The sequence below is a fragment of the Suricata suricatta genome, chromosome 1 (genome assembly GCF_006229205.1).
Source record: "Suricata suricatta isolate VVHF042 chromosome 1, meerkat_22Aug2017_6uvM2_HiC, whole genome shotgun sequence".
In the NCBI taxonomy this organism is placed as follows: Eukaryota; Metazoa; Chordata; class Mammalia; order Carnivora; family Herpestidae; genus Suricata; species Suricata suricatta.
The window spans coordinates 32,813,598-32,826,822 of NC_043700.1; the positions used below are offsets into that span (position 1 = coordinate 32,813,598).

General features: G+C 46.6%; 1 protein-coding gene and 1 long non-coding RNA gene across 4 annotated transcripts in view; one reads left to right on the forward strand and one right to left on the reverse strand.

The window, feature by feature from the left end:
- Positions 1–13,162, reverse strand: part of RAB11FIP1 (RAB11 family interacting protein 1) — a 32,486-nt gene extending 19,324 nt beyond the window's left edge. For both annotated transcript variants that reach the window (XM_029936139.1, XM_029936138.1), the window contains exon 1: positions 12,716–13,162. In XM_029936139.1, the coding sequence (XP_029791999.1) occupies positions 12,716–13,092 (377 nt within the window). In that variant the 5' untranslated portion in view covers positions 13,093–13,162. The remainder of the gene's footprint in view (positions 1–12,715) is intronic.
- Positions 778–4,610, forward strand: LOC115288659. Of its 2 annotated transcripts, none has more exons than XR_003907133.1 (4): positions 778–904; positions 1,206–1,285; positions 3,475–3,682; positions 4,347–4,610. It is a non-coding gene; the product is annotated as an uncharacterized LOC115288659 (long non-coding RNA). The 2 variants fall into 2 exon arrangements; XR_003907131.1 differs by having other exon boundaries at positions 778–899.
- Positions 13,163–13,225: the final 63 nt, after the last annotated feature.

Here is a 13,225-nt window from a genome sequence, read left to right on the forward strand (position 1 = left end):
GCTTTGCACTCTCTCCTAACTCACCTCCCATGGGCCATGTTTGCAACACACAGAGAGGAGATCCAAATTTAAATACTTTCTAAATAAACTTTTTGAAAAAAGGGTTGGGGGGGGCACCTGGTGGCACAATCTGTTAAGGTCATGATCTCAAGGGTGTGAGATCAAACCCTGTGTCGGACTCTGTGCAGAGCGGTGAGCCTGCTGGGGATTCTCTCTCTCCCTCTCTCTGCCCCTCCCCAGCTCTCTTTCTCAAAATAAATAAATAAATAAACTTCAGAATACAAATAAATAAATTCTTTCTGAGGCAGGTTTAAGCTTCTCATTTAAGAAGTCCTAACATAGAAAGAAAATACTGAGAAAAAAACTACTAAGAAATGTTCTTGGAAGGAACAGAGGCAAACCCACCAGGGTCACCACCAACCAGAAATCATGAGATCACACATAGCAGCCAGTATACAGAGTCATCAAGAACAGCTTAAGCTGGATTTTAAAAATACAGCCAAAAATTGGAGAAAATGATGTAAGCTGCCATTCTGGACTTTTAGAGGAAATCTTTTATGGTTTTTAAAACCACCATCCACAGCTGAGGGTGGGGGGGGTACGGTAGGAGAGCTGCGTATTTAGACAACCCCCTCCCTGCCAGCCTAGTGTCCTGCCAGTATATTTTCCAGGACCTAGCCTGGAATAGCTTGCTTATCGGCCACTTAGACATCCAGAGGATTATTTCTACCTTTCCCTTCGGACGGTCATGTGGCTTCACAGTAACCCTAGTGATGAAGGGCGGTTAGCTTCAGTAAATACCCACTGCAGGCACCTGAAAGAGGAAGTTGCTGAAGCTGACCACGGAGGCGCAGATGACCACACCGGCCGCAAGCAGTGTAACCTCTCCACCCAGGGAAGTGGGGTCAGCCAGGCCTTCTCCCCAACCGCCTCCACACAGCCCTGTTAGCCTCGCAGGGGATGCAAAGATGGCCTTCAAAGTGTGCCATCAACAGCCCCTGGGCCCAGCCCGCCTTTTCCAAAAGTACCAGAACCAGTCTGTTTACTTTGACTGAAGCTACAGCCACCTCTAGACTCCTCCCTGGGGGCCTGTGCACAGGTTCATCCCCTGGGCACTAACGTGGGAACCGCTTGAGGAGCTTCTAAATCCACTAGAAGGTGTGAACAGACGCTCCGGCAATTGTTCCTATCCTGTATTTTCACAGGCAAACCTCAAACCAAATACCGGGTTGCCAAGAACGGCCACAGAGCTACTGAAGGATGTGAAAAGCAGCCTGAATCACAGGTAAGTGTCCCATGCAAAATGTCCAGATTTTTTTTTTTAATCTGTGCTGGATTTACTAAAGCTGGAAAAGAATGCAGGAATTGTTTCATCTAACAATACGAAATTCAACCCGTTTAGGCAAGGGATCTGTGGCACAAGGATAATTTAATAATAAATGAAAGGCATGATTCGTAAATGTCTCTCACCCTAAGAAATCCCAAACCAGACACGTTTGTGGGTTTCAGCATTCAAGCACCAATTTGATTTTAAGTGCTTTTTTATGCATTTGTTTTGTAGCTCACTTAAGTCCAGAAAGAGTTCATGAGTAACAAAGGCGCAGCGTGGCCACCCAGCATAAGGTGACACTGTGGGTGTGTTCTAGCATTACCTTTCAGGTAGGCCCAGGAAGCCTGAATTATCTCAGAAATCAGGGCTGGGTTGATTTCCCTAGTCCAAAGGGCAGGGTACAGAAGGAAAGCCAACGTGAGTCTGTTTTAAAGCCCATATTCTGAAAAATCCCTGCAACCTATCAAGAAAATCAAACAATCCCTTCTATAATCAAATAATTACTTTAACTTACAATTAAAAACCCAGTTCTTTGAAAATTAAAAGGATCTCTGAATACCCAGAAAGTGACAGGAAACTTCTAAAAAACAACAACAACAACAACAACAACCCTATATTCTAAAGTAATAACAGGCATCGGGTGAAAATTCAAATCATACAAAATGGTACAAAATGAAAACTTCAAGCCCCTCAGTCAGGGATGACAGTCCTGGGCACACAAAAGCAAAAATGCCCATTATCCAAGCAGGCTGCCCTGCTATTTTAGAGTTGTTCGGGGTGTGAGGTTTTAGGGTTTTTTAATCAAACACAAGACAAGGCAACAGCAATAGAAAAATTCCTCTATGTCTTCTATTGCTTGGACCCGCATCGTCAAATCTCCTGGGCCTCTCGACAGTCATTCTGAGAAGGGTTAATATTATCCAACCGTGCCCAGTTCTCGGGGCCTGTCTGCTTTCAGAAGGCACTGTGTCTCACGGCTCAAATACATGGAGAGTTTTCACAGAGGGCCTTCCACCGGAATGTGAGGGGGCTATGGGTCCTGCTCTCGGGAAATGAAAAGTCTCACAGCAATGCAGGCTTTCGGGATTATACTTGTCAAGGACTGACTGGTATGTCTCAAAACAAACATGGTATGTCTGAAACAAATATGTTTTTCCTCAAAAACATTCCGCAGGGCAGACACGTACAGAGAAATGATGGCTTCCAAGATTCGCTTCATATATTTTTTTCTTAGATAGCAGCCACTGGAAATACAAAATGAAAAGGCCAGATTCTGCCCTAAAAGGTGTACCCTCCAGTGGGAGAGAGAGAGAGAGCTGGCTCACCAAACATCACAAAGTGCTCCATTAGAACCGCTGCGGCCTTTTCTTTCTGACTTTGAAGCATGAGAAAATCATTAGACATGGAAAGAAATGCCTGCTAACTGCTAACGTATACAGTTTCATCCCAAGTAAGGGCTCTCACACACAAATAAGGTCCTCAGCAAAATCAAGTCCGAATCACCTACCTAGGGGCTCCAGCAAAAGGAATGAAAACCGCATACTTGTATTAGACCCAGGAGGCCCCCGGGGAAGGCCGGGAAAGAGAAGACCGCTGGGGCTCCACAAGCCACGTCAGCGTTTTCATGAGTGTTCATTTCCAGGGCTCCCTGTCTGTGGGTCTCCTCTGGACTCCAGGGTCAGAGGGTAGACTGGCCCCCGCCCCAACCGGCTCCCTGCAAAATCTCACCCGTGACTTAAGGCATGAGTCATCTCCATGGTAACCAAGCATCAAGACACAGGGGATTATGGCCTCAGGTGAGGGAAGAAGCAGGAAGAACAGAAAGGCACCTGAGGTAGTGTTTGTCTGGCACAGGGGACACTCTGAATCTTTCGTAGATGAAGACCTTTTTAAAAAACTCATTTGTTGTCTTCCCCCAGGGAATAAAAATAAGGCCGAAACTCCTGTGGGGTTAGCAGTTGAGAACATCTGAAAGGGGTTCTGAAAAGGAGTGATTCCATGGGTGAAATGTCCAGCCTCTCCTCCTGGTGGCCTAGAAGCAATGCAGAGCAAACAGGGACAGAAATGTTTATGGCCTATAAAACATTTGCGGTGTGTACTCTACACGGGCTAAGCAGTTTCACAAGTTTTGTTATTGCCCTCAGGAGCTGGTCATGATTACCTAACTCTGACTACAGAATGACCAATCGGCCAGCCTTGCCCCCCTTGGTGACCCTTCCTCTCTGCCCATTGTTAACAACTTGGAAGAACTGCTGAGAGTGGCAAATGGGTCATTTTTTTTACCCCCTAAGACAGCCATTCTAGGAGGACTGGAAGGCCATCTATAGCCACCAAACTCCATCCTGAAAACTGGTAAGTGAGGTAGTAAAGGAGGGAGAACAGAAAAAGCAGGTTGAAAACACCCTGGGTCCCTTCTGTATTATTTGCTACAGAAATCCTCTTAGAAAGTGGTCACAACAGGGCCCCTGGGTGGCTCAGTTGGACTTCAGCTCAGGTCAGGATCTCATGGCTCATATGTTCGAGCCCCGCATCGGGCTCTGTGCTGACAGCTCAGAGCCTGGAGCCTGCTTCAGGTTGTGTTTCCCTCTCTCTCTCCCCCTTTCCCCACTCTGTCTGTCTGTCTGTCTGTCTCTCTCTCTCTCTCTCAAAAATAAATACAACATTAAAAAAAAAGTGAGCACTAGTTACAGAAAAATTTTTGTTAATTTCTCTTAATGGACCCAACTTTCATGCTAATGTGACCACTATTCCTTTTTACATATCTTCTTGAAGTCTTTTTCCTGTACATTTTACTTAAAATCACTAGCTGAGAGACTTCAGGCAAGTTCCTTAACCTCTCTGTGCCTCAGACTCCTCCTCTGAAACAGGGCTAAAGGGCACCTAATTCATAAGGATGCAACAAAGATTAAGGCACTTCATACTTGTAGCGCCTGGTACTTAATAAGCCCGGGGTGAGTGTTAGCCGTAATCCTTACTGGGCTGTAACCAGAGTTTACATGCAATTTCATTCTTACAGCGTGCTGCGCATTTTTGCCCTACAGTCTTCATACCAACCACTTCTAGCAGCTGATACCCTGCCAAGTGCATCTGTACCATGGTTTACCCATGCAGATGGTTCTCGGAAGGGAACTGAAGATCTCAACATTTCTGACTGGCTATGCTCCTAGGTAACCAAACCTATCACACAAATACAAACGATAAAGATTTGCATTTGAAGGGAGGTGGAAAAGGCTCAATAACAAAGTAACCTTGTATGATGCAATCTCTGAAATAAAAAATACATGAGTCTTTGAAAACACCATGATCTGTGCGTATTTTCTGTAACTTATTGAGAGACGAAATGAGCCTCAGATCAAACCCTTCAGGGAGTCTACACAGCAGAGACAAGAAACAGAGGGCTTCCAAACGCTTGCGGAGCTATGCCGAGATGGCATAACTGACTGAAATATAAGGATGGAGACATGGTTGAAATCACTCAATGCTAGACTCCTTATGGGTGAAAACTAAAAGAAATAGCAAGTTATCAGTATTTTAAGATTCTCTAAAAATTAGAAAAACAACGCATTTTTAAACATGGAAGCCTACCCTTTGTGTATTCATTTATTTGTCTTTTTTTTTTTTTTTTTACTTGATCATATCTCAAAAGCCACAAATGTTAATATTCTACCATCAGATCAGGTATCTCGCTTCTTACCCAACTGGTCCTTCCAAGAAAATCTCTCCGCAACCACAGGGCCCTTTATCATTCATGCAAAGAGACTTTAAGAATGGGGGGCGCCTGGGTGGCTCAGTCAGTTAAGCGTCAGGCTTCAGCTCAAGTCATCTCTCAGAGTGTGGGTTCGAGCCCCACGTTGGGCTCTGTGATGACAGCTCGGAGCCTGGAGCCTGGAGCCTGCTTCAGATTCTGTGTCTCCCCCTCTCTCTGCCCCTCCCCTGCTCATGTTCTGTCTCTCTCTGTTTCTCAATAATAAAAAAATGTTTAAAAAAAAAAAAGAAAGAATGGGACAGACATGCAATGGCTTGGCTGGCCCTCCTCAGGAGCGGGACAAAAGAAACAAACACTGTCACATAAAGGACTCAACAGCCCACTCCCCAGCCCACAAGCAGGTTCATATTCTTTCTGTGAGAGTTCCCGGCAAGAACGTGGGGTGTCTGTGATTTATCTTGTTATCAGCTAAGTCCTAAGAAAGGGGGAAGGGGAACATCCCACATTTTAAAATCCTATTTTAACAACAAATGATTAGTAAAAAACGAGAAGTTCCACAGCGTAAAAGGAAAACCCCACAGTGCTGGTGGAACACCAGAAGGGGCAACACCCTTGAAGAAATATCCCGGGAGCCAGCGTGCCCTTCACACAGGCCCCCCATTCTTCATGATCACAAGAGGCCTTTTCAGACCAGGCGTTCTGCAAGCCTCAATTGTTCCACCTGGGCTAGCCACGTCCTTCCTCATAAAAGAGTGTTTCAAAGGTGAAGTGTACAGCAGTTACGCCTCTGGAAAAATTTTTCTGGGATTTCTTATAAATGCCTCGCCTCTATTCCACTCAAAGCCCAGCGTTTAGGAAAGGACACTTCATTACTGCTGCCTTTTTTCTCTCCACAGGCACATTCCTAAATGCGTCCCTCGGGGACACCCTGGAGACTAAAATCCTTGATTTTTCTCTAACAGATGATCTACAGCCTTCTCCCTGCAGGAAAGGAATTTCTCATCTCATTAGTGGCTAAAAGCTCCCTTGCCAAAGACGTCAGTAGCAGAGGGGAACCTGCTTCCTCAGTGTTAAGAAAAGGCACTGACAAGCCACAGCCACAACTGAGAAGCTGAAAGAGCAGAGCTTTGACTTCACACCTCAGGCACCCCTGGTCTTTAATCCTAAATCTAAGGTTAAACGTTTTCCACACGCACCACCCGCCTACCACCTGCCCCGTGCCTACGGGGACCTCAAGGACCTCAAGCATTCAGTCGCTCACACAGATGGCAGGAGCTCCTGCATCGGTCACACAGCCAAGAACAGGACCAAAGTGGTCCATGGCCGAGGGAGAGTCAGGCGCGGGCGCAAGACCTGACCCAGGACACCTTAAGAGGAGAAGCGCTCGCTGCCAAGTCTTTTCCCAAACAAATGATCTTGGCAGTGGACCCATTTTCTTCAAAAGCCAATACAAGGGTCCGGGTGTTGACTTGGTTGGAATTCAAAGGCCTGGAGATCTAGAGATCTGCACAAGATCGAGAACCACAGGTCACACAAAGGACTGGTCTGAGATGAAAAGAAAGCCCAAAATGACCTCCTATATCACTTTCTCCATTAGAAGCCGGCTTCTCAATCCTTCTGGAACTAAGCCAGTGCTGGAGTCTCCAAAAGTGTAGAGTGAGGAGCGCAGGTACCTAAGGTGTTTGACAACTAAAACTGAAGTAATTTTTAATAGATACCTACGAGTATTGTTAAGGGGGAAAAGGGTAAGGGCAGCAAACCTATGTTGGAGTGGGTGATATTTTAAATAAGCACATGTGTTGATTTTAACGTAATTATAACATATTTTGGTTCATCGCTACAATTAAAATGACATATCAGATACTATTCATAAAAACCTCCCTCTGACGGCACTTACAGAAATACAATGGAGGTCTTTGTAACCAAGAGGAAGTTTAAGCAAAACAAAAAAGGCACAAGACTCTCTTGTACGCTTCACCTAATGTGAAAACCATGTAAACGGTTAACTCGTTTGCCTCTAGAGTTTTATTTTTCAGTTACATGTTTATTTTTCCTAATGTTCTATATTATTTTCCCTTGTCTTAGTCCTATATTCCTTGAAGCAGTGACCGCATCAACTGTGTTAGAGCTCAGCAGTGAGATTTCATTAGCTACGTACACTATTACAAAACAAAGACTTGGCCTGTTTTAAAACCGTAAATACTTGGACGCACATATACACACCCTGGTTTCAATGGTGTTTCCTACTAATTCATTCCAACAGGACACTCAACTCACAGGTGTCACTGCCCAAAGCAGTCTCTGTAATGGTGACCTCACTTTGCTGGGGAAAGAAAGCAATGTCACTTCCTGGTTCATTTTCAGCAGCAAGCTCTCTTTATTTTATTAGTTCATTCTTATCACTTCCTCTTCTCTCACTCCCGCCCACATCCAATCCATCACAAGTCAGGCCAACTAAGCCTCCAAAACATCTCTTAAATCCACCACCTCTGTCTACCTCCATGGCCATCACCCAAGTGCAAGCCCCCACACCACTGGTGGCCAAGGTTACTGTAACAGCCTCCCGTTTTGTCTGATTCCAGGATACGCCTGCCTCAAATCCATTCTCCACCCAACAGCCACAGTGGTTTTTGACAACGTGGATCAAACACCCCTTTGCTTTTCATAATCGTGACTTCCCACTGCTCTTAAAGAAAACCCTGCCTTCCTCTTCAGCCTCAATCAGCACAATTCCTCCAGTTTCCCAAGTATTTGCCTCAGGGCCTTTGCACAGACTGTTCCCCCTGCGCCTCAGGCCCTTTTCCTCTACTTTTCTCCAGAAAAATCTCTCCATACTTCAGGTTTCTGCCTCAGGAAAGCCATTTGCCATCTCTTCTTCAAGTCATGTCCTTCCTTTTCTTTCCTCTTATGACACCCTGTGCTCTTCCTCCACAGTAGTTATCCTAATACATGATTACTTATTTATGTGTTCATTTGCTTAATGTCTATCTCCCCCACAAAGCTCTGAGCTTCCTGAAAGCAAGGATCATGTCTGTTTTGGTCACTATTGTTTACACCCCAGTATTTGCCACATAGAAAGTATTAAAATATATTTACTAAAAATATAAGCATGAGATCTTGCCATTTGCTACAACATGGGTGGAGCTAGAGTATATTATGCTAAGTGAAATAAGTCAGACTGAGAAAAGACAAATAACATAGGATTTCACTTATACATGGAATCTAAAACCCAAAGCAAATAGCAGAAACAGGCCCATAAATACAGAGAACAAAGTACTGGTTGCTAAGAGGGAGGGAGGGGGTGGCAATGGGCAAAATGGGTAAAGGGTAAATGAAATCATAATCAAATAATATCATGAGTTCCAGGTGGCTCAGTCAGTTAAACGTCCGGCTCTTGGTTTCGGGTCAGGTCATGATCTCACACTTCTTGAGTTCGAGCCCTGAGTCCAGCTCTGCACTGACAGCCCAGAACCTGCCTGGCATTTCTCTCGCCCTCTCTCTCTGCCCTCCCAGGCTTTTTCTCTCTCTCTCTCCCCCAACCTTAAAAAATAACAACAAACAAACAATTAATACCAGGAGGAACATGGGGGCGTATCTTTCCCATCACGGGAACAATGACCCTCTCCCTTCTTAGTCATTTCATTCCCTGGCTACAAGCAGGTTGGGGATACTTAGCCCAGAGCTGACAGACAACTCCATCTCAAGCACTGAGCTATCAGTTTCCTACACTGGAGTAGGAGGGGCCTGAGAGAGGCAGGAGGGTTTCCAGTAAGGCCCCATGTTACCTTTAAGGGGAATCCCGAGAAAGGAAAAACTTCATCAGTAACATTGCTCCAATTTTCCAATCTGTTACCAAAAAAAAAACCTAAATGCACTTAGAAAACTTAACAATATAAGCACAAACACTGCTTATTATTCTTTTCTTTTTTTTTTTTTTTTTTAGTGTTTATTTTTTGAGAGAGAGAAAGAGAGAGCGTGAGCAGGGGAGGTACAGAATCTGAAGCAGACTCCAGGCTCCGAGCTGTCAGTACAAAGCCCAACTCGCGGCTGGAACTCACGAACTACGAGATCATAATCTGAGCCAAAGTTGGCTGCTTAACTGACTGAGCCACCCAGGCAGTCCTATCATTAAATTTTTTAATATTTATTTATCCACAAGAGAGAGCATAAGTAGTAGAGGGGCTGAGAAAGAAGGAGACAGAGGATCTGAAGCAGGGTCTGCGCTGACAGTTCAGGGCTTAACCCCCAAACCTTGGGATGATAACCTGAGCCAAAGTCGGATGTTTAACCGACTGAGCCACCCAGGCCCCCCCTGATTGCTTATTTCTTATCTCTCTGATCAATTAAATCATTTCTCCGCACCCAACTCTCCCGGGAAAACAATTATTGAGCCCTTAGTTCTTTCCAATAACCCGGATTTCCTCTGGCAACTTATTATAGCATCTTACTACACTTAGAGTTCTTCAAAATCTCAAATCCTTTCATATGCAACCAAACTCCCTCCTGCATCTTCAAGAGACTGTAAGAAAATGACTCTCGGTCACTCACACTCTCCCATCATAGCTGGAAGACTGTTAACAGTATTAAGTGTCATGATATTTAGTTACACAACAGCCTTCCAGTCACTAGCCTGAATGGATGTTTACTTTAATCTGCTCTTAACAGATTATTGTCCCCAAATTTCGTCGCTCTTAGTATCCTAAAAAGGGTTTTCCCCCCTTAGATCAATCCAAGATCCCAAACTACATGAGACTAGAGAGCTGAACAGAGAATCCGACACGTTGGCCACCTGTTTCTGCCTCTCAGCTTCATGTCTGTTTAATGAGCATTAGACTTAATGGTTCCTATTTCACCAAGGCCCAACTGTGACCCCAGGTCTTCAATACGTGCAAAATAAATGCATTTCAATTTCTTCTTTTTAAAAATATAATGTTTATTCATTTTTGAGAGAGAGAAGAGACAGAGAGAGCGTGAGTGGGGGAGAGGGAGACACAGAATCTGAAGCAGGCTTCTGGCTCTGAGCTGTCAGCACAGAGCCCGACACGGGGCTTGAACCCACAAACCGTGAGATCATGACCTGAGCCAAAGTCAGCCACCCAACCAACTGAGCCACCCAGGCACCCCCATTTCAATTTCATCCTAATGAAAGGGGCCATACACTCTTCCCTATTAAAAGTATCCTATCTCTATGTCAGCCTCCATTTGGTGTTTTAAAGATGTGTGTCATCACACTAAATTTGAGGTCCCCCAAATTTGAGTCATAAAAAGCATATTTTCTTAACTCCAAACATTTGATAGAGGAGGGCTTATCAAGAGAAGAAAGGGAAATAGGAGCACAGTTAACTCTTAATGTCTTGAGTTTCTGGATCCAGGACAAAAGTCACACTCTATAGCAGCAACTCTTCTTTGCTAGAAATTAACACACATGCACACACGCACACACCAGGAGACCAAAATTTGAGCTCTCGTTTTGTTTCTGGTTTTTAATACCTAAGGTGGAGTCAAACCATTAATAACTAGTTCAAATGACTGTCCTAGCCCAACCAGTTTCTTGCTGGTAAACTTCCACCTTTCTCAGTATGCATCTACTCTCCAAATCTCGACTATCATGAGCACCCAAGTGATGAACCAAGGCGTCAGAGAAGCTTGGTTTAACTAGGTTCCCTAGAACCCTGGAAAGTCCCAGGAAGTGCCCGATGGAAAGCTTGCGATTTCACCTACCGCTAACGGGGCAAAGAAGACTTCCTTTGCAGTTACGAAAAAGAAAAAAAAAACACCAACTAAGCATCATTTTCCTACAAGGCTGATACTGTGACTAAGTGGTAATCAGCTCATACAATAGAGGCAGCAGGAACCATCTAGGTTTAGGGTTACACTGGAGCGTTTGAGAAAAAGGAAGATGTAGACCTCTGAACGCTCGCTGAAATAGGGAATTTGAGGCGGTTTTCATTCCTCACAAACCAGTAACAGAACCTTCCAAACCTATACACAGGCCCCATTAACCCAGGAACCTAAAAACATCTTATAAACATCAATTAAGCCTGGTAACAAGCTCCATGTATAAACAGGGAAACTTGGGTGTTTAGAGATCGAGTAGCCTGAAGCCCAACAATGAGTCAGGACCAGAGTGGGCGCCAGACCCAGGAATCTGGAACCCTCCTCTCTGGCAGGGACACACAATCGACCCTTCAAGGGACTAAAATGTTCACAAAAGAAACAGACAGCAGAAACAAAGGATAGTATCCACACATCTTGGGATGGGACTAGACAACAGAGAGCCAATGGCTCCCACTTGAAGCTGGAAAGGAAGCCAACCCGAGGCCCCACATGTCACTGAATCAAATGGAAAATTCGCATTGCTTCTGCACCTCCTTAGCAAAGACACTGCTCACCTTCTGGCTTGTAAGTTGATGCCAAGAGATATCCTATCCATTCTCACCTCAAGGCTCTCTATTTTTATCTGATTCGAATTCAAAAATGCCTATTCATCTTTGGCCAGATAAGTGAATCAGGTATTACAGTTGCAAGCAGGCAAGTTGAAATTGGACCCACCCTGCAGGAAAGGGAATCTGGTCACTTCGAACCCTCTGGCCTTTACTGTCCTGTTCACAAGGGAAAGCTAAAATGCCGTTTATAGCGAAAACACCTGATGTGAATTAGGATGCTTCACAACCTGTGGGAGTTGTGGTATATTACCTGACGTGCATAGTTTTAATGCTCAGCACAAAGTAACCAATTAAGCCAAGGAGGCCAGCTTTCGGTATAGAGTATGGGCATAATCAAACCCTCCCTAATCAAATGCTCCATGGCAAACACCTGCCCAAAAGAACAAACAAATGGGTGACACCTTGACGTGAACTGGGTGTTGCTCAGCTTTCCCTGTGGGAGCTAGATACCCGAGCACAGAACTCTACACTGAGAAGTCACAAGTGAGCAACCAGCCATTCAGAGTAGGACCAGAGAGAACCTGACAAACTCCAAAGAGAAACAGCGCCTACCACCCAGTTTAGATTGGCCAAGGGCAGACTCTGGCTCCAACCAGCACTGGGAAATCCTTACTAATTTGGGGGAGGACGGGGCTTTGAGAAGGGGAGGAGAGAGACAAATTCTCTTCACTAACCCCTTATGCAGTAGAGTCACACTCCGACGCCCCCGCTCTGCCCCTCGGTGAGCCTCTAGGGCCAAAGAATATCAGTGGGTTTCACTACACAAACCCCGCGCCCTCGCCCTGCCATTCCCGGCTTAGTGACTAGGACAGTGAAATACTCAGGAGGCTTCCCACAGAAGTTAATGTGTGTATCACACATGCACACTACCCCACGGTAATAAGAAGACTTCGTCAGCCCACATGTATTTTCAATTCATCAAAAATTCATTAAGCGCTTAGTAAGTTCCGGGCGCTGAGAGCTGTCCGGCAGATACAAAAGCACCCCCAGGTACTCCCCGCCCCCACCCCGCACGCCCGCTGAGAGGAGCCCACACGAGATGGGGAGGGACAGCCGAGGGAGAAGTTGAAGTTAGGTGAGAATACGGTGACCGGCCGGGGAGATCCCTCTCGGAAGGCCTCTCACCGTCCGTCCCTTTGGGACACAGCGGCGCGGAGACTGCCACGCTCTAAGTGGATCTCAGCGCCAAGCCATACGTCCCACCCACCCATCTCCGTCCCGCTCCGCACTCACTGGGTCTTCCTGCGGCCCTGGTCCCGGTGCAGCTCCTGCAGGTCCACCTCGGCCCGGCCCAGGAACTTGTCGAGGCCGAGCAGCGCGCGGTGCAGCACGGTGAGCTGCAGGGTGGCGGCGGCCGGGGGCGCGGCCCCGGCGGACAGCAGCGGCGGCAGCTCGAAGGTGGCCTCCTCCCGCCACACTGGCGCGCCCAGGCTGCGCTCCGACACCGAGGTGGCATACTTTTCCTTGCCCACCTGGATCACCGCGTACGCGTCGCTCGTGCCCCCGGGGCCCTTGGCCCGCAGGCCCCGCGCCTGCAGCACCGTCACCTGCACGTGCGTTGGGGACCACACGGCCCCCGGACCCCGGCCAGCTGAGGCCGCCAGCGACATGGTGACCGCGCGGCGGTCGGCTCAGAAGCGAGGAGAAGATCGCCGCACCGTGCGGCCCGTGCCGCCGGCCCGCCGCCCCAGCCGCTTTAAGGCTTCCGGCCACGCCCCCGCCAGGGCCCGCCTACCCCCGCCC